Source organism: Diprion similis, chromosome 14 (assembly GCF_021155765.1).
Source record: "Diprion similis isolate iyDipSimi1 chromosome 14, iyDipSimi1.1, whole genome shotgun sequence".
NCBI classification, from domain to species: domain Eukaryota; kingdom Metazoa; phylum Arthropoda; class Insecta; order Hymenoptera; family Diprionidae; genus Diprion; species Diprion similis.
Window position 1 is genome coordinate 4,976,904 of NC_060118.1, and position 27,870 is coordinate 5,004,773.

The 27,870-nt window shown below is 34.2% G+C and overlaps 3 protein-coding genes and 1 long non-coding RNA gene across 7 annotated transcripts; 1 reads left to right on the plus strand and 3 right to left on the minus strand.

Moving 5' to 3' along the window:
* Positions 1–618: 618 nt before the first annotated feature.
* On the minus strand, positions 619–2,129 carry LOC124414937. Of its 2 annotated transcripts, none has more exons than XM_046896129.1 (2): positions 1,996–2,129; positions 619–1,908 (listed from the first exon to the last, which is right to left on the minus strand). In XM_046896129.1, the coding sequence occupies exon 2, from the start codon at positions 1,802–1,804 to the stop codon at positions 1,130–1,132; it is 675 nt and encodes a 224-aa protein (XP_046752085.1). In that variant the 5' UTR covers positions 1,805–1,908; positions 1,996–2,129; the 3' UTR covers positions 619–1,129. The 2 variants fall into 2 exon arrangements, with proteins under 2 accessions (XP_046752085.1, XP_046752084.1); XM_046896128.1 differs by lacking the exon at positions 1,996–2,129 and having other exon boundaries at positions 620–1,092; positions 1,124–1,956.
* Positions 2,130–2,617: 488 nt separating this feature from the next.
* LOC124414920 (oxysterol-binding protein-related protein 9) lies at positions 2,618–22,615 on the plus strand. 3 transcript variants are annotated; one of them, XM_046896103.1, is made up of 13 exons: positions 2,618–2,866; positions 11,115–11,330; positions 13,494–13,724; positions 13,819–13,894; positions 13,953–14,042; positions 15,411–15,528; positions 15,892–16,046; positions 17,631–17,660; positions 17,731–17,893; positions 19,920–20,194; positions 20,274–20,668; positions 20,799–21,026; positions 22,494–22,615. In XM_046896103.1, the coding sequence occupies exons 1-13, from the start codon at positions 2,759–2,761 to the stop codon at positions 22,584–22,586; spliced, it is 2,178 nt and encodes a 725-aa protein (XP_046752059.1). In that variant the 5' UTR covers positions 2,618–2,758; the 3' UTR covers positions 22,587–22,615. The 3 variants fall into 3 exon arrangements, with proteins under 3 accessions (XP_046752059.1, XP_046752060.1, XP_046752061.1); XM_046896104.1 differs by having other exon boundaries at positions 15,892–16,001; XM_046896105.1 differs by having other exon boundaries at positions 2,831–2,958.
* LOC124414942 lies at positions 4,982–26,887 on the minus strand. The gene is made up of 3 exons (XR_006930085.1): positions 26,548–26,887; positions 11,765–11,771; positions 4,982–4,991 (listed from the first exon to the last, which is right to left on the minus strand). It is a non-coding gene; the product is annotated as an uncharacterized LOC124414942 (long non-coding RNA).
* Positions 6,004–9,186, minus strand: LOC124414933 (elongation of very long chain fatty acids protein AAEL008004-like). The gene is made up of 4 exons (XM_046896124.1): positions 9,002–9,186; positions 8,601–8,878; positions 7,824–8,126; positions 6,004–6,421 (listed from the first exon to the last, which is right to left on the minus strand). The coding sequence occupies exons 1-4, from the start codon at positions 9,045–9,047 to the stop codon at positions 6,257–6,259; spliced, it is 792 nt and encodes a 263-aa protein (XP_046752080.1). The 5' UTR covers positions 9,048–9,186; the 3' UTR covers positions 6,004–6,256.
* Positions 26,888–27,870: the final 983 nt, after the last annotated feature.

Consider the following 27,870-nt stretch of genomic DNA (forward strand, 5'->3'; position numbering starts at 1 on the left):
CTAAATGGCAGCGCGACACCGAAAAAGGTAGATTTCTTGGGCAGTAAAAAGCAGCATCAGTTTAGTAACTTACTAGATGTTACTAACTCTCGGTCTAGTAATTAAAAAAATGAATAAGCATTTCTGTTTACGATGATTGCAAGTCGGGATGCGAGAGGAGGAAGGTTTCATCTCTGAGCATTTTTCTATAGGTTTTTAAATAATATTTGATGGATGAGAATGACATGAATTTCAATTCATTTCAGAATATTTCAATTTGATACGAGGTTGAAGTTAGTAATGTTATTGTAATGAAATATTGGGAAAAGATCACACTTTACTTATTTTTACAATGATTTTTAAAGGAACTAAGATTGAAAAATATGAGTGTTTTTTTTTAATACGGTTTATTAAATTTCAAACAGTTCTAAGATCGCGAAATAACGGTTCTTGTGCAGCATGAATCATTATGACAACCTTACTAACTTTGACATCAGAATTTGATGCAAAAGAAGTAAACATAATGATCGTGTATATGTGCATCTGTACGGAAAAACCATAAAATTTACATTGATTAATAAAACCAAAACATAAAAGCTTTTTCACAGCTAAAGATTCAACTGTTGTGGTGCATTAAAGAATGTTCTTTACTGACACGCGATCCCATAAACTTTCCACACCCGACCACCGGCCATATCGATTTTGAAAAACTTTGCTTCTTTGCTTCACCCTAACAATGCGGATGTAGGCACTAAAAAAAATCTAGGTCATCGTGATCTAATAGAAAGAAGTAACTTTGCACTAGATAGTGGCAAAAAAATGAGTTTGAAAGAAAAGGTGCTGCACTATCAGCCCTGCATTTAAGGTAGACTACTATTCAGAACAATACAGAAATCAACAAAGATGTAGATAAATACAGTACAGATCGGATGTTTCGAATTATCAATCATGCTGTACAATTTTGCCCATCGGACGAAATATATCCTTAATCTAGATCTTGTATTTATCACTGCCCACAACACAAATATCTGTCCTAATTTTTATATCACGGATATCTATTTGGTAACTAGAAAACTGGTAATGAAAGTGAAAAATTGGATCTCGTCTAAAAATCTTATTTAATAAAGTCACCACCTCATATCACGAAGTATTATCCAGGGTCTGCTTTAAAGCATTCAATATCAATGAACAGCGGGTCTTGTGGTTCATCTTTATATTCTTCAGGCTGAATTTCTTGCTTTACTTCGTGTATAAAATCACCTTGCACATTCTTTTCATGGTTTCTTCCTTGCAGCATTAATTTTGTTGCCTCCATTTCTTCTGATTCTTCAATCTCTCTTGTGTCATCCATATGTTCTGAGTCATCTGTCTCTTCCGATTCTTCCGCTTCTTCTGTTTCTCCAATCTCTTTTCGTTTACGTAATTGACCCTTTCTGTGGATCCAAATACCACAGTTGTGAGACTGCATGGAGTAGTGATATCCATTTTTATGGAGAACCTTGATAACAGAAGATCTTGAAGTCCCAACCTGACGAGATATTTCTGAACTGCTAGCGTTTGGATTTTGTGTTACAGCAGCACAAATGAGAAGACACACATTCTCACTAAGAGCTCTCCGGGGGCGAGGTATTTTCTTATGACCATTGGCAAGGCAATATGTCTTTTCAAGCCGAAGTACAGTGGACCTAATTGTATGAACAGATGGAATGGGCCGATCTGGATGTTCCGCAGCAAAGTGATCACGAACACCTTGGAAACTAAGCCCACCGTAATATCTCCGAATCATTTCAAGCCTTTCAGCAGGTGTGTACTTCGGGTAAGACATATTGTAGACAATGCAAAAAAACCTTAGCTTCAACTATTTGTTTTGTTACAGTTAATGCTATTTCCATTGGCAGCAACTAATCAAGAGCTCCTCACGTTGTTTCCCTACGATTATAATGTAATTAATTTTCGACATTACTTTAGTATGGTCAGAAGATGAAAGATAAATAAATTTGAACTAGGTCATTTCACCTTAAGAATCGAATTCGATGTTTACATTTCTCATAATTGACTTTTCTGTTTTGAGGTTAAAGGTATCTCGTCGTCGTGAACAATTTGGTGACAAATCATTTGTTGACAGTTTGTGGTTTGATACTAAATTGTACTGAATACAATTCACTTCCGAATACTTTTCTCCGTAGAATAAAAATAGAGTGTATCGGGTGCGTTCCAAAATTAGCTGATAGCGGTAAAACTCCCTAAGACAAGGGATAAACGATTGTGGACGGCATTAGAAGCCTGATATCGGAACCAATCCATGGTGAAAGGAATACGTAGTGTGCTTGTAACTTGGAGCATATACGCAGTACTTGTAATGACTGCTTCTCTCTCTAAAAAAGTTTCTCTCTCGTACTCTCCGTAGGGAGAATAAACATTCATACCAATCGCTGGAAATCCCTAGAATCTGCAGGGTGTTCTTGTTATAATGTTTGAATCCTAAGAAAAGAGTAGAGGCAGGATCAGTGGTAGTCTTACGTCTAGTAAGTTACTAAACTGCTGCTGCTTTTTACTTTGCCATGAAATCTTACCTTTATGTTTGTCCCACATTTGTCCCCAACAGAGTCCCTAGGGACTCTAGTCCTTACAAGCAGCACTAGCGCCTACATGAGTGGCAACTTTGGTATTTGGTTACAATGATATTCAAAAATCACCAAAATTTTGGCCCTCGATCCCACCTGTTTCTTCCGGGATCATAGAGCGGGCAAGCAGTAAGCACATAGCAGCCTCAACAAATATGTCGACGATGGAGGGTTCGCTCAGCAAGTGGACCAACGTTGTGAATGGATGGCAGTATCGTTGGTTTGTACTCGACGACAATGCCGGTCTTCTGTCTTATTATACGGCGAGTATTTATTTAGCCTAATAAAGCGACAATTAAAGACATTCCGAAGCTTTTACGTCGGCAGTATTAACTCAACGACACAACAATGACAGGTTACACCCATTTTTTCGTCAAGTGGCTACTAACTCTATGTATGATGGAAACGTCTATTATAATTTCCCTACGCCCACACAGCTTTGTTGTCAACAAATCTGCGATTATTGCTTCGTATCGCTGCTAAAAAGTCCAGGTTATTTTACACACCTATTCATTTTCCACAATGGCTTATTATTTTTAACATTCATTTATGTACACAAACTGATTTGATTTTTAATTGGTTCGAATTATGTGCTTTTTATAGATTGATCAAGACTCCTGGTGCAGGTGACAAACTTGTGCCCTCTATATACACACATATCTTCAATTTGATTAAGTGAACGTTGAATATGTTGTACGTTGAGATCAGTCTTGGATGTATTTTAAAAAGCTCGACAAAATTGCTTTATCCGCTGTCTTCTATGTCCACGCTTATTCATCATATTTATATCACTATTAGGAAGCTTCTAATTTCTGTAACGTATTGTTTGCTTAAGGTCATATACATTTCCAAGTTCGAAAACGCCTTCGTATGAGGGAGTAAAAATCTTTTGAATTTTTTTTACTTTCAGCAACTTAAACACAAACATAATCAATCAGACAACAACTGTATTTTATATTTAGTATTTGGCCAAATCAAATTACATTACTCTACACACATGTTCTGCCTGCAATTTGTCTGCATGATTATTTTAGGTCGAGTCAGACTAATTGTAAACAGAGCAAAGTTTACTTTTGCAACCAAGATAATGCTATTTCAAAAATTGAAAAAATTGCAATTTTTATCAGCTGAATAAGTAAAATAATAGATTTTCTTCAATTTTGAACTAGTATTCTCTTGGCTGTAAAATCAAACTTTTTCAAAAAATAATAATTTTCCTCTGTTCAGTATCACTGAACCTATAATAATCACGTACACAAATTCCAGACACAAAATCCATGTAGACTTGTGTTATCGAAACTATAAAATCGTCATTATCCCTCCCAAGACTACAAAAGTAAACGTTGAGGCAGGTATACAAATTTTTCCATTCTTTTCGTGCATGACAAGTAAAAAAATAATAAACCCTACTCTGGCACAAGAAAATTTTTTTTTTGGTTGATTGATGATTGATGCGTCTTCTACAAGTTGTTTGCAATGTCAATTGAAATCACTCGACATGAACTCCAAGAAAATGTCAAATAATTAAGAGTAAATCCACCAAATTTTTACCAAGCTTCTTAATGATTTTAATTTTACTTATAATTTATTTCTGATGTTTTAATCAACTAAATGAGACTTGGAAAAATAAAAAAAAAATTTTTATAAGTAGGCAATCGGTAAACTTACTTTCATTGGCCAGTATATTTTATCGAAAACTGAGTCGCTTTCCCGTTCATTGGGGTAAAAACTTTCACAAAGCAAAATTATCAAGGCAATATCATGAGGATTTATTTGAAAAAACCCCTCGTTTTTCATCATTTTGCTTACGCGGGTATCAGAAAGACAAGCTCGAATTTTTACATGCAGTTACTACAGTGTTTTGTGAAGTTTCAGTTCTTTGTGAATTGAAAAATATTAATTGACAACCAACTTATTGTTGATACAAACACGTTATTTGGTTGTAGCGTGGTCAAACGGCATAGATCGAATCCCAAAATGTATCGCCCGATTGACTTAAAATTTGTACAGATCATTGATTATATTATATTTTTTTTTTTGTATGACTGAATGATTTGATTTTAAGAAATGTTTATAACAAAAAAACATTAAGGTCTTTTTATCATTGAAAATCAAAATTATATTTCTCTTTGGGTCACCATTTTTTCAACTCAAAAAATGTCAACAAACTATCCGAACATACCATAGAAAATTTCATAATCAAAGATCTGTCGAAATTTCAAGTTAATCGGATTAACAGATTTTGAGTTTCGATGCATGTCGTTGGACCATATTACGGATGAATACCTTTTTCGTGTCAATAATAAGTCCGTTGACAATTCATATCATTCTCTAAAATAAAACTGAAACATCGTAAAACCTCGTATTTACTGTATGCACAAATCCGACCTCATTCTTGTTATACCCTTGGAAAGTAAATGTTGAAAATCGATGTATTTTTGGACCACTTTCTGACAATAATGCCTTAGCGGGGCTACCATTCCATTAGAATATAGTTATACGAGTTTTGCATTGCAAATTACTCACTGACATCTTATTGATTCAACTTGCAGTTTTGCGGAGCAATCCATCTCTTCAAAGACTCTTGAAAAGGATATTCAGGATTGCCACTTAACAAAAAAAAAACGTGGAATAGTCAGAGATACTTGGTCCATCTAGAGAAATTATGGAAAAATTAGGGAATAGCATGGAATTACTGGAAAAACTACAAATTAGTAATTCGCATTTTCATATAGTTTCGAGTATTAAAGTTTTAGCAAAAAACACTTGGCATATGTGTATGCGTGATGTGTTTTTGAATAAGCAACTCAAACATGGGGAAAGTACACAAAGATTTAAAAAGAAATAAAAATTAATTTTTAACAATTGATTATATTTTTCCTCTTCTTTTATTATTTAAAAAAAGATGAAATGTCTCTTGTAAGTTGCAATATTGGATTTGAAAAAGTCAGGAAATTTCACAGTTCAGAATTAGTGGTAACTCTAAGCTCGGAACTGGACAAGCACTGCGCTTTAGGATATAAAATTGCTGGGAAATGATTGAAGACAATTAGTAATATTGAGTTTTTAGTCTTTCACAGTCTTTCATACAAAAATGCCCAGCGGATAAGAGACGAGTAATTGAATTGTTATGGCAATAACGATAACATATACGTGATATATAATCATGTATACTGTGAGTTTTCCTTAACGTGGAAAAATCCAGCGCCTGAGGCAGACAATCAGAGTTACAGCTTATATTATTTGTTTTGACAACGTAACTCCAGTTGTCTGCCCTAGGTGCCGGATTGTTCCGCGTTAAATAAAACTTACCGTATAATTTTTTTCAGTATTGATTACACTGTGTTTCATTGTAACTATTGAATTTACGAATTTTACTAGAAAAGTATTATTCGTAACAAAGTTCAACATCACGGAAATTACGTAAAAAAACATGATATCAACTCAACTTTTAATTTCGAATAGACATCAAGAAATCACTATTACAGTGGAAAATGAGAACATGAACTAATGAAAACCAAAGATCATCATAGGTTAAAAGGGCAGCCGCAGGCTACGCCCTCAAAACCTAAAAATATATAGTGTTGATACTTTATTAGTATTATTATGATTTTTTTTTTTATTTACATTACAAACTCGACACATTTTTTAAATCAAGCAGTTTTTTTTTGTGAGTTATAATTCTTTCTATAAAAATGTATAAACAAGTAAAGATTTATCAGCAGATTTGTTATGTGGACAGTGACTGCTGCTTTTGGAACATCGCACGAAGATGAGAATCCTTGGCTGGCATGTACCAATAGTACAAAAAATTGAACCTGTGCAAAGAACCGCTGTTAGTTTATGAAAGACAGAAAGTTAGATCAACATTCAATTTTTCTATGTCTCTATTTCTCATTGTCAGAAAATGACTTTTGCATGGATTAGGTGCAAAAGTATGTGTTCAAAAAGAGTTGGCTCGTAAAAACAGGAAATAAAATTGCGGGAAGTTTTTTTTTCTTTGTATTCATCTTTGAGACATACTGTGAATTCCACTGAAGATTAACAAAGATTGCACTATTGAGACATTTCACTTGAAGCAGACAACGAAACAGCAGTTTTACTAAGTATGTTCTTTTTTAGCGCAAACCATGTAACTGGCGATCTGAGCAAACGCCATGTACTTTCAAACATCTCCTAAATTAATGTATATTCCATTTTGAAATTTTTAGAGTATGATCGACATACTTGAGGCTATTTTTGAAATGTTTTTGGAGAGAAAAAAAAAAAAAAAAAAATGGTTTAAGTAAGTAAAATTCCAGTTTAAAAGGTTTACTTCTGGTTTTTCACGAGAAAAAAAAATCAAATTTCGAATCTGATTTCATAATTGAATAGTACAGTAAATTTTCTATCAAAACCACCATGTTCTCATTGTTAATTTGTTTAATTCTAAAAACTGCTGCCAAAAAATCTATATTTCAATTACGTCAATTCTTCAGAAGCCTATAACTTGACAATTAAACGTAAAAAAACATTCATACCTTCTCGAAGTACAATAGGCCAAACTTGAACGAATTTTAGAACCTCAAATTTTTTTCATTGTCTGCTTCACGTGAAATGTCTCTATTGTCAAGTTAAAATGCTAAGTCTAAGCCGAACAAATCAGTAGCTACAATTTTTCATAAAGTTTTTCACCAAAAAATTGAAAGTAAATTTGCACAGATGAATCATTGCTACTTTTAAAACTTATGTCCCCAGAAATAGGTTCTCAAGCGCAAGTTCAAAGTTTGTTTGAACAAAAATATAGACGTTCATGCCATACGAATTGTTTTGCAAAATTTTCATGTTCCGTGTATAAGAGTTTCCTCCAAACCTAGTAAAAATAAATGAATATTCGTAATGTGATTTGTAATTAAATTTGCCAAACAATCGCTCAGTATTAATTGCCTGAATTTCAAGGCTGATAGTGACATTTTGAATACCGTACTAAATATTAGGCTCGTAAATTTTGGGAATACTCTCTTCTTTTGAAACCTTATCATAAAAATTCTCTGTAGTTCACGCTATGGCAAGAAAAAAGAACATCAAAATTTTCACAATCCAGCTTCTGCAATTTCTGAATAAAAATCTTTTTCTCCAATATACTTGAGGAAATTTTTAAGACCCAGAAAATTTTATTTCCACATTCGAGTAACTTTGGTAATAAATTTTCAACTCTTACAAAGCAAGGTGTAAACTCACTATTTGAATACCGGTAATGTAGGGCTTGATAAGGCTCATAATTCTTCGTATTCTTGGGCCTCTCGCTGTCAACATATAGTAAGTATACATGATGACATGAACTATACTGTTCAGCATTACGGGAAAGGTGCATATGCCTCCTGCAAAGTACTTGACTGTAACCCAGATTATTAACACCGTCGTAACATGGTGATAAAGATGCAGAAAAGATATTTGTCTATCTTTTTTCCTTAAAACGAACACTGCTGTTTCCGATAGATCGATTATTTTCAAAATCATGGCCCACCAGGTTATCTCAGCTTCCTGAAAGAGAAATTTCAAGATATAATCGATCACATGCCCAGATATACCAAACTGTTACGAAGTTGAAGTTGATGTCACTAATGTTACAAAACTTTGGTACAGGAAACTCTATTTTGCAATTTTTCAATGACCTCCAAGTTGTTGAGTTTCCAGAATGTAAGTAAACCAAGCTTTATTTCTGTTTATTGAATTTCAGACAATTCCAATCAGGTTTGTGTCAAAATTTCAAATTGTCACAGTTTATACTGACCATTACATGAAATGTCGCACTTCCGAAAAGTTGAAACTCCGAATGGACGAAATTGCAAATAGATCGAAGTTCGTAATGGTCAAAACTCTGATCTTAACTAACCTTTACTTGTTTGATAAGCGCTTAACGACATATGTAAAGGTTAGTAATGTGCAGAGTTACGACCGTTCAACGTTTCGACCGGGACATCTGAATACACACATTTTATTTGGATCCTATCTTACCTGTACAGCCATTGGGTCCAGCCAATAATCTATAACCATGGGATTGCAAACCGCGCCGAAATATGTTAGCCATCCAGCAATTATTAATTTATAGACAATCCATGTGTTGTAAAAGATTTGAAAAACATTGTAACACGTAAGGAATGTTCTTAAAGAATAAGGCTTGGTATCTCGCATGTAGCGTGGTCCACAGGATAACACAAAGTAGAGATAACTTGCTATTATTATCATCAAAGGCAACGGTGTTGATATCAACCACCAGTCGTTGGTCCGAGAATCTGAAATCAATTGAACCCCATTTCGAACCAACATGTTTATGGCAAATATTGAATTTGTTGTTACGTATAAAAATCCTTTTGAATGTCACTAAGTTAGTATTATAAAAGATTTACTTAACTCACCTGCGATTTCAACATTGTAGTAGTGATATGTCTCTGCCAGCCCCATATTTGTGAATTGTTTTAACCCAGCCAACCAACCAATAAAATTTATTTACCTTGCTATAGCTACTACATGCAACGACAAGCTGTGGACTCTTTTCGATGCTACGATCCAATCATAATGAACAAACCATACATTAACCTAAGCAATCCCAAGACACTGCTTCATATATGCCTTCTCAACTGCCCCCCTTCTTTACGCAAATCATTATAATGTACGTCATTCTATTCTAATGATATGTAACATCCGTACACTTGGATGAGTTGACGTATATTTAGCTACCTTCAAACCTTGGAATCTAACAGGCGTTTTTCGTATATTTTATAATGATGCAAGGAGCATGCGACTACCCTTAAGTAGATGAGTTTCAGAAATTATCTTAAAAATTAATTAATATTCTGCGTCTGTTTATACACATAACACGGGTCCACAAAAATAAAAAAGTTGCGTCTTTTGGGGGTCGAACTGTATTATTCTTATTTATTTTTTCCCGCTGAACACGAATCTTAACTCAGAGTTCACGATCGATGTGAAAAATCTTGAAAAAAAATCATAAAAACCCATAAAAATAATCTTTTACCAATTTTTTCCAAACAATCGTTTTATTTTTACAATGAATGTCATTTCTGGACACGTTTGTCTTCAAATCATCTATGTAGGGGTTTTTTACCTCGCTTTTTTTCTGTTTTGTGTGTTTCCCTTTGTTGTCGTCGCAGTCGAAAGATTCCGTGTTAGCAGATTTCTCACGGTATTTGTACCGATCATGTGAAAAAAAAAAAAAATTACAAACATGTTTTTAACCATGCATGACCTCGGAACGCCCCGAATGATGGAAAAAAATATGTTTGTAAAGTACTGGTGAATGTTACAGAGAGGAACAATCCAAAAAACTTTGGATGCAAGAACTACAAGAAAAAATTGCTAAAACATGGTTCTTAAGTGTTTTTATGGTTTTCTTCAAGATTTTTCACATTGACTTCCAATTCTGACTTTAGATTCGTGATCAGCGCCAAAAAATAGACAAGACAAATACAGTTCGACCCCCAGCACACACGGCTTTTCTATTTTTGTGGACCTGTGTAATTGTTCAATTCACAAGTATGCAATTCCATGATTTTCATAATCTCAATCGTATTTCCTTTGGATCGGAAACAATTAACAAATTGTATCATATATATATCATATATGAAACTAACATTTCGAACACCTATTAATTAGGTATTAATTCTATTTTTTTTCTACAAGTCATTGGTTTCATGCATATGTAGAATATGCAATTTACATTTGTTAGGTAGCAAAAGACCAAGAATAGTCAAGGACTCGTTTTATACTACCTTTCCTGTTTTTTTCACTCTACTGTTTAGAAGGTTGAACTGTGCATCATAAATTCGGCCCAACATTTCATAATTTCTGTGGCCAAAAGTCAGGGATTAGTGACATTTTTTACCTGAAAAGTCAAGGAATTTTATTTCACCAAAATTTTTGTCACCCTGTAATGCCGTGACAAAACATTAACCAGAATCTCTAGTTTGTATCCTTAAAAATACTCCGAACGGTTTGTGGTTGCAAAATAAGTGCATTTTACTTTATGTGCATCCTCGTTCATGGTTTACTGAACTTTGGATCACTCTCAAGTCGTGAATGCATTACTTTTCAGACACGCTTCGTTATATTAACATTACAAAATTCAAGCTTGAATGAAAGTGCATTGTTCGCAGAACATTTATTTATTTACATACAAAAATTCGCTTGCTAGTCTCCAAAGCTAAAGAGATATCCCTGTGCAGTTTTGCAACACAGCTCGCATTCGTTTTAATGTCTGTAAATAATAATGGTACAAACTCTTTTCATATGCTTCATTTTGAAATATTTCAAATCTCACCATGAATAGAATTTGCAATTTCTCAAGCAATAATTATTTATATTATAATAGTATTCTAATCGACGTCACGCTGTATTCCCCAGTTGGTAACCTTTGAACCCAGTGGAAGATAATGAGGGTAGCATTTTCTAGGTACTTTATTGAGGAGATAATGTCGATGTTGTGACAGTGAATTTGAATTATGTTTTCAGAGCAAGGAAAAGATGATGCGGGGTGCTCGACGTGGGTGCGTCAGACTACGAGGAGCTGTGATTGGAATCGACGATGAGGATGACAGTACTTTCACTATAACAACTTCCTCATCCAAAGACGATGCGAAAACGTTTCATTTCCAAACAAGAGATGGTGATGAACGAGAGCGATGGGTCAGAGCTCTAGAAGACACTATACTACGACACTCATATGCGGTATAGTCCCATATATATTTCAGATATGTGTGACAACGTGTGTATTTGAATATATATTCAATGCATATATAAAAAGTAGGAAGTTCAAAAATATTAAGTCCAAAGTCCATTGTCCCGTAATTATCATACAATACTGGTCAAGAGTTCACCCCAGCGACCCTTCCAAAGCAGCATTACTTATCACTGGAATAACAATTACGAACCAATACCAAACTCGAGGTGGTATTCGCCTGCACTTTTCAATGCACAGTGCCTTCTGCCAACTGTACCGCTTTCCATTTTAAGTGCTCGAACGCTTACCCTATTCATGACCAAGTTCTCTGGCTCTTTCAATAGTGCCACGTGCTAGGTAGATTTTGGCAATGTTGAAAGAGAGTGATTCGAATGTTCTCATCATCGAATCGCATTGAGAGTGGGGGTACTCTTTTTCTCACAGAGTCTCTCCCCGACATACCCATCACCGGCACTATTAAGAGAACGGATTGTATAAAAATCTACATCCAATAAGGGTCAAAAAGGGGTTTGGCCTGATCTGAGTGTCAGGAGACCATACTGCTTGTGGTAACATGCTTGTATGATGCATCCCTATATTTTTCAATGACATTAACCAATGTGGAATTTCAAGTATTACCCCGTAATTTTTCTAATATAAGCTAAAGTTATACCGTATAATAAATCACAATGACTTGGTAATTCTTGCAATTGCGTGTTTGGACTCAGATATATTATTACTCAGTGTTTTTGGAAAGAAAAATTCATTCCGAAGAAAGAAGATGATAATTTGTTCTGAAGCCATTTGAGAAAATAATAAATAATTCGTCAACTTCAAGGGCTCAGAACTGTATGAATGCAAGGAAAAAATAACTTTTTATGGTCACGGCACCCTGGCAGTTAATGGCGTGCCCTGGTCGATTACGACAGCGACATACATATCTCCAAATATCAAAGTTTACATATCTGAAAAGCGAAGAAGGGCTCAACAGTTACATTCTATACACAATTCTGTAGCAAAACACTCCATTACATTTTCATTTAAGGCAGAAATAAAGAATTGGAACAGATTCCACGAACTCGCAATAGTAAATTCGTAGAATTCATGCCATTTTTTTTATTTCTGTGTCAAATGAACATGTGTTGGAGTGTTTTTGTTCAGAATTGGGTATAGAATAGGGCTGTTGAGCCGTTTTTCGCGTTTGAGGTAGGCGGAATTTCATATTTGGAGATATATACGTCAACGTGGAAATCGACAAGAGTTGCCCCTTAAGGTGCTTATAAAGACGCGTTGTACACCTCGAAAACGCGAGGATGCAAAACTTTTATACCGCTCAAGCGAACAGAGTGAAACTTGGGCAGTTGATGCCTTATTTTAGCATGTTATGTAATGAGATCTTTTCAGATGAGTACAATGACGCATCTTGATCCTAATCAGTGGTAGACCTAAAAATCAGCCTCATCGACCCTACTTCGTTGAATGGTATTTCTACACTAGGGTGGTTCTTATTTGGTGGTCGAAAATTTTTTCATCGGAATACCCCCAGATGTGTTACAAATCGTTGAAAAATAAATGTGCAAAGTTTCAAGCCTCTACGTCAACTGGAACACGTGCAAACCGTGAAAATTTCAAAATTTTATCATAAGTTTTTAATGTATTTCTTTTTTTATATAATCTCAATAGCATCACTTTTTACTAGGCTTATATATAAGGAAACAATAATTATATAGATTTAAAATTTTCAGGGTTTGTTTCTTTCATCACAAGCAACAACTCTGCCAAATTTCAAATCATTTGCTTGATTTATACCAAAGTTATGCAAAACGAAATAACTGATTATAAGAACTACATGTGTTTTACATTTAAAACTTTAAGAGCCTAAAGGCTCGTGTTCCAGTTGACGTAGAAGCTTTAAACTTTGCACAGATTTTTTTAAAGTAATGTGGAACAGATCTGCGAGGCGTGTCAATGAAAATTTTCCCAACTCCCAAATAAGGGCCACCCCATTCTACACGGTAGCAGTAGCTGCGTTTTCTATTTTACTCAAGATTCTTGTGTACAAAGACTTTGCAGTGAAGTTAATACATGACTTGATCTGTTGCTATATCGAAGTACTATGTTTAAAAATCAAAATATAAACGACAGTTAAAAAAATGTACACTTACTTACAGCGCTGGGATCCCTTGAAGCCGCCTCCTAAACAGGACTTCGATCGTAAAGTTGCAGAGGCGGACGCTTATCTTCAGCTGTTGATCGATCAGATTAAGTTGATCGAAGGAAAAATACATAACTCTGCGGAAGGAGAAGATGAGAAGCAGGAAGTTTATGCTGCAGTTTTAACTCAAGCGAATGCTATGCTGAATTCAGTAAAGCACACCATTGTTCAGTTACAAATTGCAAAGGTATCTGAAATTCTGCGAAGTTTCTCCTGAATCACAATTTACTACAATCCAGAAATGACAGGGGTCAGTATTTATTCACTAAACATTTATTCAGAATACAGCCATACCAGTGAATGGGATATACCGAGGTCCTGCCGAACCTGTCCACGTTTTGCCTACACTCACACATGGCAAGTATCTCTTTCCAATTTTTGTTTTAGTGCTGATAATGAATTTCAATTTTTGCAGTTCCTGCAGGAAATCCTGAAGCCACGGTACAAGCTGGTATTGAGTTAGGCTCCGAATGTGTTGAGCCACGGGTACCAATCTTGCCAAACGGTAATTACGAAATTCACTGTTCTGCTATTTTGTCTTTTCAACCCGGCAAGAATCTCAGCATAACTCTTAATTTCATGAATTATTTTGGGCATGAATCAGTTAAAATATTACCTTAATGTAAATTGTTCCACCTAAAACTGTTACTGAAAAGAGATTGTCTATCAATTTAATTTTAATTTAATTCAAAATCTATGATTGAATCCAATCAGGTGGAATATAAATAGTACGAATGCATTTCCGTAACATAAAAAAAATTTGCAACCCACGAATCTTAACTGATAAAAAATAACGAAGATTACCAGTATTCTGAGCAATTATAGTATTATATCATTTCTTAAATGCCAAAAATGTACTGTTCGGCCAATTTTAATGGACTGTTTTATTTATAAATGAATTCTTGGCATAATGCCTATAATAGAACGCTTCTTCAGTTCCTGAGTTATTTACACGAACACTGTAAGCACAATAGTTATCGACTGTAATTAATAAAGTTATACTTTATTAAATGACATCTTTACATCATTAAAAATTAATTCACAAACGAAATGAACCCTGATTTACTAAAATTGGGCAAACAATACGTTTTTTGAATTATTAAAACTGATCAAGTGTATTCTATTTTCAAAATCATTAGTAACTAAAACTTTCTTTACTCAATTTCGCCTCTCTCTAATCTTCACATGTCAATGAGATAAATGTTTATACCGAAAATATTTCTACGAACTGCACTCTACGCGTCACCTACTAAGAGCCAGTACCAACACATGAACAAACTTTTATGTGAGCTGAGCATAGTGAGACAAGTGCTGCAAATGAAAACTTATGCATGTGTTGGCGCTGGCTCTCAGCGATTGGTGCTCAAGATGCGGTTTGAAGAAATATTCTGGCTATAAAATTCAACTTAATCAATCTCAGTTACATTTTCTAAATTGTGATTTCATAATTTTTAACAATTTTGATCATTTTTCTTACTGAACTATGATCTTGATACCCTCTTCGTTTTGTGCCTGATTTCCATCTAGCATTCAACCATTTACAACTAGTAAAATACCGCTTACTGTAGAAATCGTTCAAAATTTGATAAAACCTGTATACTCTAACGATAAAATAATGGAAAAAACTATTGCTGGTTCGAAACGACGTACATATGAGCAAGTGTTATCCTGTAACGTCCAAATTGTTATATGATTCATGAATCTTCTGCTTCATTGCTCCGTTTAGAAGTAATGTGAAAACGTGCAATCAGACTAATTATATCAATAATACTTTGACAAATCGGAAAAATTCTAATTCGTATTTTACAGTTTTGTAGTTGTGTTAATGAAATTTCTATATAATATAACAACATTGTTTTTGTTTTTATTTTAGCTATGAACCTTCTAGTCCCAGAATTTTCGTACTCGTCATCAGACGAAGATGATGATTACTTTGATGCAACGGAAGAGTTTATTTCTTCCCCTTCTTCGGCACACAATCATTTGCCTCAGTGAGTATCAGTCATGCCTCGAATTTCCAAATTCAACAAAGTACCGATATTTTATCATAACGCATTTAACACATATAACAAACGTAACATTATATTTTGGTCAGCTTCAATACTTTCAATTACAGATTGACAAGACGGTTTTCAATTATATTCTTAAACTAAACCAAGTTGATCGCTCAACTACATGTCAGTGACATAACGTTAGCAGACCACGAATAGTTGTACTCGCTCATTTTTGCACGCTAAAGTGCCGTTCTAGTGATGCAAGCATGTTGCCAGTTGATACAGCAAAAATCTGGTATTATCGACAATTGTTTTCTTCAATTTGGGTTTTATGTACTTAACGGGTAAATCATTCAACAGACGGCGAGTGAATGATAGATTACAACAAACACAAGAAAGCAATTCAGGCGATAACCGGAAACAGCCTCCTCCACCCCCCACAAAAGGTGATGGATCTTTGGACTATGATGGTAAGTTGAAGGTTGATGGAAGTTTATGCCGTCTGAAAGGGGTCGGTGGGTTAAAAATCGGTATTATTTTTCATAGAATTACTCAATCAGATTTCTTCGCCCCAGTAACCCAATCGATATAGTTGCTTTTTCTATATCAAAATTAATAACAAGGTATTTTCGAAAAATTTAATAATTAATGACACCAACATCGTTAAGTAAAACTGTATTTTTGGGGTTCTAGAGAATAGCTTTAAAGTGATTAAAAATACAAAATTGACATTTAAGCTCTTATTCAAAATTTTAGTATGTCGTGTTCATGAATTTTTGGGCAAATCATCATAGTTTACAAATACATTAATTTGATAAATACTCTTTGTGTGACTATCTCATAATAAAATAAATGAAAAAATATTGATTTTTGACTTACCAACTTCCTTGATCTGAAGAAACAACTCTTGAAACATTTTGAGAAACCCAAGTTGTGGAGGTACTCTGGTCCTTGGACACGAATTTTGTAGAATAAATAAAATGTATGAATAGCATATTACAAAAAAAAAAAAATTCAGGCATTGGTCAAAGTACTTTACACCGCATAAAATTATTAAAAAGATATGTATTAGTTAGTCTTTGAGAAAAAAAACTAATACTTCAAATCCAGCATCAAGACTTTATCATGGCGCTACTGCTCGTCACAACTATGCTTCCAGACGTGTGACATATCAGAGCATAAGAACCAAGCAATTTCCAGAATATTTTAGATTATTCAAGTATTGTCAAGTTTGAATGAGATTGTTTTTAATTTATTGAACACTCGATTTCAACGTGGGCAAAAGCATAAAGACCAATCTGAATGAAGCAGATAAGTCAGATTTCAGATACTTTTCAATTTTTCATGAAAGCGTTACCCCGATATTGCAAATTACATTAGGATACTTGCTGATTAATTTGTGAATACATTTTTTTCAACATTTACGTAGAAAATCTTTTAGATTTATAAAAAAAAGAGGTCAAAGTTGCCAGAAGTTGAGTATTTATTTATTTATTGAACAACGATTTCCACGTTCCACAAATTTGAAAAAAAAAATCTGGAATGCACTTTGCGGTACACTAAAGCTTGGGGATTAAATTCAAAATACCGTTTTGCCTCGTTCCCGAGTAAAAGAATATCAAAGTCTACAGTGCATGTAAACTGTGCGTCTCACAGTAGTTTACGCGGCTAGCACGTAAACCAAGTGTTTATCAGTGAAACCGATGCTTCAGCACGTGCGAACCGTAGGTCGAGGTGCGTCAAAGCATGCTGAAATCATTGGTCGACCCGATAAACAGTTTACCTGCCCGATACATTATTTTTTTCGGCATACGTATGAAAAGCCAAGAATCAAGAATTTTGTAATAAAGCTTAATTCGGGGTCCAGAGGCTTGGGGAACTGCGCATCTGAGATCATGACATTAAAACTCTTTATACGACAGTCCCAGATGCGCACTTCGTACTACGCATTGAAACTGCAGTCTACAATCTTTTTACTTGCGGTTTATAGTGACACTTTGCGGAACGAAAACAGATGCCTCAAAGCGACTTTTTCATGCCTGTGCTGTAAAAACAAATTTACCACACGTTCTTCAAAGATTTTATTTTTTGTTTTGCAGCTCTGTATGACGAAGATAGTGAGCCAGAAGGTGAGTGCTTTGATAGATTCAACGATGCGACTGATATATCATTCTTACTATTTAACATGATATTTAACAGTGGATTCAATGGAAAGTCACGGTTCCGTGGTTGCTCACTTGTTGTCGCAAGTAAAGATTGGTATGGATTTGACCAAAGTTGCTCTGCCCACATTTATTTTGGAGCGTCGATCGCTCTTGGAAATGTATGCAGACTATTTTGCACATCCTGATTTTTTTCTTAGGTATGTATTTTGCTTTTGAATAATTTCTGCTTATAATAAATTGTATTTTTGTACAAAACTTGGAGTCTACAAATAATGCTGAAAGGCAAGGCTTGTAGTAGATCACTTTTTTTTTGCACAGAATTTCTACTCTGCTATTTCTGTACATGATTCAAATTAATGAAAGAAGTTTTTCGAGAACAAAAATCCAATGAAGAATCAAATTGTATTCTAATGAGTTTTTTATGAGGAATGCAAAATAATAGAATAGATAATCTTTCGAAATAATTATGTTCATCTTAATGTGTCGAAAAAACCTGAAATTTGAAGAATGTCACATGTCTTCATAAAAATAATTTGATTCCGACATGCAAATGTTACATATTTGCACAAGTTTACTTTTTTATCAATCGGTTTCGAATTTCTATTCATAAGAATGCTAGGCAACAATTAGATTCTGCAGTATAAAAAATAGGGTGACCACTCGTCTGACCGACCTACAAAATTGGGAAATGTCAGAGAATTTCAGTAAATACTAGCAGTCGTTCCAAGGAATTGCGCGAAAGATGATGTACAATTCGACCTCTAAATTTTTCAACTGTTACTAATATTTTCAAATACCTGCTCATAATTTTTTTGCTGCGTTCACTCGAATATTTTGTTGATTCTTATTTCACTTATCGCGCTCTCTTGATTATCAATAATCCCAAATTCCTAAATTTGATAATGATGATATTAATACCGAAGTAAGTATGTATGGATAAGGTCTACATTTCACTTTTACCGGAATTTACAACTTTCTGTTTTTTATTATTGAATGGCTCAATTCCAACACTTTTAAAAATGCAGAATAATGTTGAAAATGCAATATGCAAAATCAAAAAGTCTGGAAAGAAGTGAGATTTCGGCCAGGAAAACACATGTAAAAGTCAAAGAACTTTCAAATTCAAATTGAGTAGCCACCCTAAAAACCTGAAAAAGCCAGGGATTTTCAGGTCCAATTTATAGTGGAGACGTCACCCTGGAAATCGTTTAAATTTTGTCGTAGAATAAAGCTAGATCAGACTTGACTGTAAATACAATTGTAATGCCATTATTTCTAGATATGCAGAAATTTTCTAATTAGGAATAATTAATAGTTTTCTGTACTGAAAATACATTTAATCCAAAAATGTACAGTTACCTGGCAATTCTTACCTAATTAGTTTTTTTTGTAACTTCACAAATAACAAAATAGTGCAACCGATTTGTATTACTCATTTTTAAAGGGTAACACCACTCCAGGATTTTGGAATATTCTAGGGTTGTTGGGTTTTTTTTTTTTTTTTTTTTTTCTATTAAACAATATTTTAGGGTCATAAAAACAGTATCTAGTTGGTCCTATAAGGAAATTTTTTGTTTAAAAGGTTCAATTCTCGACTTAAACACAATGCCTCAGAGCACAAACTGATTGTGAGTTCTCGTAAAACTTTAAATGAATTTTTTTGGAAACCACTTTTTTCAAACTGGGAGTTCAGATTACTTGACTACTGTTGCATGGACTGGTTTGAAATTTTTACTGTGGCTTCACAAGTACATTGTCTATGGAAGTACATACCCGTTTTGTATAAACAATTTATTGCTTACTTTTTGGCCAAAAATCGATTCATTTCTTCAAAAGTGCACTATTTCTACAAAATTTCTTTTAAATAAAAAACCCTACGTCCTTCCATCGCCAATAGTATATAGATTATACAAGAAATCCTTCTTCCCGTGAAGGAGTTTTTGAAAAGGCGATTTCAATGATTGGCTCTGTGGCATTTCGCATTAAAATGATAATAAAAATAATTTTCTTCATTTTTCAATATTTGTTAAATAAACCGTTTGAAAATAAACTGTCATATTCGTTTTTCCATACTCCCAAAATAAATGGTCAAAACTAGGCCTTTTTCCAGTCGCTAGAGTGGTGTTACCCCTTGAGTTAATTCTTCAAGTAGAAAAATCACTTCTTTTTAGTATCAATCCTGCATAGCCAATAGATCTTGTCAATGAAATTCATATGTTTTAGAATAGCAGACATGCCCACTCCAAGAGAGAGAATGGTGCAAACGGTACGATGGTACCTCTGCAGCTTCCATGCAGGACGTAAATCAGGAGTTGCTAAAAAACCGTACAACCCGATCCTTGGTGAAGTGTTTCGATGTCATTGGGACCTTCCAAAGGATAGTGAATCAGACACACTTTCAAAGGCCAGTACTAACACTGTAAAAGATGGGCCGGTACCTTGGTGCCGAGAAAATCAACTAACCTTCGTTTCTGAACAAGTTTCTCATCATCCTCCGGGTAAAATTTGTTTAACGAAACTGTGGAACACCTGTACTGTCTTTATATCTAAAATAAACTTGCTCTATTTGAATTTCAGTCAGTGCCTTTTACGCCGAACATTACGCCAAGAAAATTAGCTTCAGTGCCCACGTTTGGACCAAGAGTAAATTTTTGGGTCTTAGCATCGGTGTGCACAACGTCGGTAAAGGATGGGTTAGTGTCTTAGAACACGGCGAAGAGTATGTTCTCACTTTCCCTAATGGATACGGAAGATCTATTCTTACCGTTCCATGGATTGAACTAGGAGGTGCAGTCACAATAACCTGTGCCCAAACTGGATACCATGCGACCATTGATTTCCTTACCAAACCCTTCTATGGCGGAAAACGCAATCGCGTTACTTGCCAAGTCTTTCAACCAGCAGATAAAAAACCTTTTCTTGTTATCAATGGCGAGTGGAGTGGGGCTATGGAATTGAAATGGGCTGACGGGGTAAGCGTTCAGCTGCTATGCAGAGAACATTAATAGAGCATATTCTCATTACCTTTATTATCCCGTTTATAAAAATGTATTTTTTTCCTTGTGGATTGAAAAAAAAAAAACAAAAACAAAAAAAAAATAGAAAACAGAGCTCTTTGCGGACGTGAGAGATTTAAAGGCTGAAAAAAAACGAGTGAAACCTGTTAGTGAACAAGAAGAATGCGAATCGAGAAAAGTATGGCGCGAGGTAACTGCTGGACTCAGATTAAATGATATGGATCGTGCTACTGTTGCTAAGTATTCAATTGAGCAACGACAAAGAGAAGAAGCTCGCCTTCGCAAGGAAAGTAATGTTCCCTGGCAGACTAAGGTAAGTTGTTTTACGTGGTTCATATTCAGGCTACAGTCAATTTTCAAGGAAAAAAAACGCCGATGACTACGTTGATATTTCCATACGTGTCTTACATATCACTGTAGATTATATAAAATTGAAAGTGATATCCAAGGTGTAAATGTGGGGGAAAAGGAATTCGTTTTAATTTCATTCTGCTCAAAACAGTTTGCAATAAGAAAATATAAGACCTGTTGCATTACAAGGATAACTGAAAAACAAAATTTTTGCAAATCAACAACTTTTTGTCAGACTTAACTGATCAGAGTTATTATACACTACAAAAAAACTCGCCAGTTCCAGAAACGATTTGATTTTAAAATCTATAAATAATTCAGAAACTACTATCCGGTGATACTCAAATGTGACCATTTGTTAGCAATATCATGAACTACTTATCACAAGACTTTTACGAACATATATCTGCAGTTTTCTAAATTATTGTAATTTTAGTTTGTTTGGATTCATCACTTCAGGCTGCATAGATAACTTATCTGTACGTTTTAATATCTGTTTACAAAAATAAGTATTTTTCATGCATTTTCAATTTTGTATATCAAGTATTATGGTACTTTTCTATATTGATGGCTAAATAAAAATGCGTAATATATAGGCAACATTTAAACTGTTTTGAGTTGAAACAATTTCAATCAATTAACAAAACACGCAGTCAAAAAAACCTTGAAATATATCCGATTTGACGTGGAATTGGCCATGTATAAAAATTCTAAAAATTTACAGAAATTGCGATACAAACTAAGTTTTTCGACCGAAAGAAATTAATTTTTCGTCATTGATAAAAATGTTTTAGATAAAAATATCATCCCGAAATATATAATCCCAAAATTTGAACATGCTTTTATGAGTCATTTGGTTAATTGCTTTTTGATAGTTTCACGATAATTATGGTTTTCAAACATTCGGTCCGCAATCCCAAGTCCATATTCTATACCTTCATGTTCAAAAAATTCCTATTGAAACTTCGAAGTCGATATATTTGAAACTTATCGCGACCGCCTGTTGTGCTGAGTATGTAAGGGGCTGTAACTATAAAATTTTATGAATTGGAACAGAAAATTTCTGGAACATTTCCCTCAAACCATACACTTTTCATTCATGAAAAAAATCGATATATTTCAACCATTTAAGACTTCACGTTATAGAAGAACCATTTTAATTTCTACGATCAGCCACTATATAGATGATAAATTCCATAGGTACTGGAAAAAGGAATAATTACATTTCTTTATTTCACTTAACATACAGTTCCATCTTTTGCAAGGCAAATCAGAAATATATTCTTAAAAACAATTTACCTCTAAATTCAAAATCAAAGGGGTAAAGAGAGTAAATGCAGGTCATTGGAGGCTGTGCCTGAGTCTCAATCTGTTAATAATAATTCTCAACTCAGATTAAGCTTAAGGTATTAATTACTTTTTGGAACAGCTTTTTAAGGAAACTAAAGATGGAGGCTGGGCATATGTATCACCACTTTCGGACAGGCTGCTAGTCACTACAAAGGAAACCAACAATGCATAAGAAAACCCGAAGATGCTTCACGAAATTTAGAAAACGATATTAATTATACATTTTTAATATGACGACGATGTCGTAAGATATGATGCCTAAGGTCTCACATGACCGTTGTAGTATGTGTAAATTGAAGGGATAGAATTAAAATGCCTTGCTATATAGTTTATCGAATGAAAGAAGAAAACAGACATGATTGATATGATTAGATATATTTTGAAGAGCACAATAATTAACAAAGTGAATTAGGTGCTCCTATTTGAAATGCAGTTGAAGACATGGGTTACTTGAGGGCTAATTCAGACTTAGCGGCTCAAGAAGACCGAGTAGATGGATATAATGCAAGTAGGTATACTGATCACGCCTAAAGTGTCATGATTGCCTTTTAAGCAATGCCATTGTTAAGTATTTTGTAGTTTCCAAATCAAGAATCACTTAGTGATCTCAAAGCGACATATTAACGATATGTGTAGATTAAAAAGGTTATTCCGGTTTGGAAATTTGATTGATCAGTTGAAATGGCGTGAAAACTAATTTTGTTATTATACCCTTGAGCGCCAGAAGAATCAGCTTTTACATTTCATAATCGGTTAAATGAAATTTTCAGCTGACCGAATAAGCTTCTTCTGGTAAAACAGCCTGCCTGGGTTTGGATACTATAGTCTTTCCAATAAGATGACCAATGGCTTCAAGTACATAATTTTTGAAAGTAGGAATTGTAACCCATGATCCCTAAGAAGTAAGATATCATATGATGAAAATATTTGAAGGAAGGTATGTACCAACTGTCTCATCGCGTAGGTCAATTCGGAGCATTTGGTGGTCATGATTTTCATGAACCAACCTCCAATGATACACATTTTGAACTTGGCAATGTTATACCTCTGAACAAAGCTTCAGTACACATTTCTAATGTTGAATTTGGCTCACAGAAAAAGTGCACACCGAGTGCAAATTCCGTGATTGTCAACCGGTGCAGAAAGGAGAAAACCAGAAAAACCATAAGCGGTGCACATTCTATAGCAAATGGAATTTGCTATATGGTGCAAAATTAATGACCAAAATTCCGCAAAGCCTAAAATAATTTTTGCGTACTATAATGCCGTGTATCAGAACGTAAGAAGTCATTTATTTTAAGCTGTACCATTGAACTGTGTACTTCAGAAACGTGTACCAATGCCTTGTGAGTTACTGTTAATGTTCGTGTGTACATTTGAAATGTAAGCAGGAGATATCTTTTTGATTTTGTGTCCAGCAATCAGGCGTTTTTGTGTTAATTTTTATGCAATAATTCATGTCTAATTCCATTACGTTGAACGGAATAAAGGTATACAAGAAGAAAAAAGTAATGTATTATTGTAATATTCGTTCTATTCCATTATTATAGAGCTTATAATAACATTATTGAAAAACAACACATTAATTGTACTGCAGAAGATAATTAAGGTTGCTATCACAAATATAGTATAAACTTTATTTGAGCCCCATGCGATGCTTTTCTCTGTTATAACATTTAGTAATTGTATGCAACATTAAACTGTTGGTACGTACGTTTTATTTTAAGGCATGTGTAATTAATTTATTGCAACATTGTTGTAATGTACATGTACATATAGGTGTATACGTACGTATGTATAATATGAATATTCATGGATTATTTTATAACCTACTTCGACATTTTTTGTGCCCCAGCATCGGGTTTCTTTCCATTTTTCCTGAGCCGATGATATTCGGCAAAAACCATTGACCTCAATCTTTCAAATCTATATCTCTCCTGCAGTCTTCTCCCAAGAAATGTTAAATTGAATTTGAATATTTTATTTCATCATTAATTAGAAACATATTTCTCGTATGGCTCATAGCGGTCTCATTGATCACAACAAGTTACAAAAGTGACTACAAATATTTGAAAAGTGACCATTTAGTGACTAAAATTCATGCTTCTTCTTTACTTATACACGATATGCACGATCATTATGTCCACTTTTTTGCATCAAATTGGCATATTCTGAAAAAAACTGGAATTAATGTGATTCTCGTTCATCATATATTATTGAGAGGCCTATAGAAAAATATAAACTTATAGTGCTTATAAATGAAATCTTCCTCTTTTCGCATCCAGGCTTGCAACCGTTGTAGACGGAGTTGATTGATCTTCGTTTTTTTTTCAATTTTTTCATGTACTTTTTTCTAATTTTATCTTATTTCTGATTGGTTGAAAATAATCCCTTTTTTTTATAGTAACATTCAGAATCGCGATTGTTAAGCCCTTATTTTAGGTTTATTTTCCAGGCTCTTCTTACTTTATGTTAACACACAATGAACATTACTTATTAGTTGTAATGATAATTTTTGTAACTTGGAAAATTCATTTCTTGACGGAAAAATTGCTTAATAGTTACTTTTCATGAATTGTATCAAAAATGTTATTCTGTTGACATCCATTAAGTGACTTCTCACCTACAAAATTCCAAATACGGATGTACTCTATAAACACTTTCTTTCTCTGTGAAAATTCGTATCATTGATAATTAAATTTATCAAATATTATATATTATACAAATAAACTGTTATTGAAAATCAAAATATCAAGTACCTACCCACTTATTTTCAGTGAGACTGAACTTCGTAACGTTAATGCAATGGTGGATTTGTAGTTAAAGTTGCTATTTCGGCTTTTAAGGGCTGTCTGAATTACAGTAAAACGTGATAAAACAAAATATATTAATGTTTTGTAAACTCAGTACCTTCAAAGTCATCTAAAGTTACACAATAAGCATTTTTTCCCTGATTCATTACGTCAATGTTACCAATTTCAACCTCATTATTGTCAAATAAATCTTTGTACAATATCAACTGACTCTAACATTGAATTCAACACAAATCATTAATTGTTGTAACTAATAATGACTAAAAATAATCGATTAAATCGATTATTCTTTCCCGATTAATCGAGTATGATCGACTATATTTCAGACTTGAATAATTGACCAATTCGATTATTTTTCATCATAATCGGTTTTTGTTTTTTTAATCTCATGAACGATGCAATGTGATATCAATTTATGCGATTAAAGTATCAATTAAATATTCAGAATCTTCCGAAAGGTTGGAGTCTCCTGAGGCCAATGATCTATTGATCATCTTTGAGAAAAATTATTAACGTTAGCTGTTACAAATGATATGTCGGAAACATGTTTTTGTTTGCAGAGCTGTGCAAAAACTCTGAGAAATATCAGAAACCTGCATCTTAATATTACTCAAACCTCGATTCAAACTAATGCAATTTAAAATTTTGAAAAATCTCGAAACCCTTAGCTAACCCCTAGAAGACATATGTTTTCATCAACGTTCTCTAAAAGTTTGTGAATATATTTCACTTTTCACAAGTATACATTTAATCCACACTCCCACAAGCCAAATTTATCACCCATTCTTCATCAAATTCATCTCCTTCTATTTTCTAAGTTTTAATTACTCTGGAAGTATCGATTCCAACATTCATCAAACATCAGAATCAGCTTTCTATGGATAACAATTTTTTTCATTCGATGTTTTCTTGAACGTTAAAATTAAATCATTCCCAGATAGAAAACACGTATGGATAAAGTCTAAATACCGTCTAAAATACGTATGGTATTGGTAAAATGCATTAGTTACGTATAATATACATATTATTGGCTGTCCTTTAGTCTTTATCTATACGTGTGTTCTATCTGGGTTGACATTCATTTAAAAAAAATAGTTTTTCCATTTGATACTAATTCTTTTTCCGACCGTCTATTCCCTGCGTATAGAATAAGAGACTGAAAATTCTTTGTTCAAAAGAGTAAGGCTAATAGTTGACACTCCTTTTTCGAAAAATTTCGGGAAATGCTTGAATCGAGTGTTGGCACTGCAAGCAATGGATCAGGAGTTACAGCCGAGAAACAAGAAGCGTCTTGCATAATTTCTGTGCTGTTGATCCCACGAATCTGTGGCTTCTTGAACTTCCGCTTCGCAACGAGTCGGTGTCGTTTTTCCCAGTTTTCTCGGAAACTGTGAGGGAGCAAATGATGGAATTGGTAAATAATTAAAAAGAAACCGAGGAGCAAATAGAAGCAATTGTCACTCGGACCAAATCGATATTTTTTTGTTTCGGATACAATTTCGAATCTGCCGTTCTTCAACGTAACCTCCAAGCCGGTCCCTTTTTTTCCAATTTCATCGAAAACTATGAGGGAGCAAATTACAACATGTGCGGAGCAATTACTAGCGATTCAGGAGCAATTAGTAGCAATTATCAAATTTTCCATATCTTCATTAGTCTAAGCGACACACTTCGCCTCGCGGAAACCCCTGTTTTTGGTTTTTCCTAATTTATTTGAAAACTATGCAGAAGCAATATACAAATATATGAAAATAATTTGGATTAATTAAGCAGCAATTCAAGGCCAATCCAATTCGGATATATGGAATAACCATCGGTTTGTTCTAAACGTTCATTTGAATTTGGCGCCATTTTACTAGGCCTCAAGTACCCGGAACGTTTTCGTTGGATTTTATCAATAACCGTGTGGGCTATGGGAGCAAATAATAAAATTTAGGGAGCGATCAAAAGCAATTAAGGAGTAATTATTTGGCACATGAATTCTTCGGAAATTCTACGATTTTCGAAACTCCGTGAAAAACCTGGTCGCTCCCGGAAATGTATCTTCTTTTTTTTCGAATTTCTCGAAATCCGTGTGGCGGTAAATAATAAAAAATTGAGAGCAAATTGAGAGCAATTTTTGGCGTGAAGATTTTCAAGGAACTCGAAGATGGCAGGCCAACTTTGCATAGGTGATTGCCCGTACGGAAAATTGTTGTCAGGCAATTTACAGTTAATGAGAAGCTGTCGTAAGTTAGATGCGCTAGAACTGGACAAACTTCCGGGACTAAAACCCGACTACAATTGTTTCAATTTTTATGAATAACCGATTGACTATCAAACGTAGGGCTTGCGTTATCAAACACCTACAAGCGAACAACAAACGATTGCCCGTTCGGAAAATTGAATTTCAATGCTATTTAAACTTAATGAGGACCTATCGTAAGTCAGATGCACTAGAATTGGACAAACTTCCGGAACTAGTGCCTAGTCATAATCATTTTTTTTTTTTTTTCGGCAGGGTCAGAGGGGGGATTTTTAAATTCTTACAGATAATTGGAGGACTGTTAAAAGTTGGTGAGGCGTTCATAAACACCAACAAACGATTCCGCACATGCAGAACCCAATTCGATCCCAAAATACAATTATAAGGCACGAAGTCAT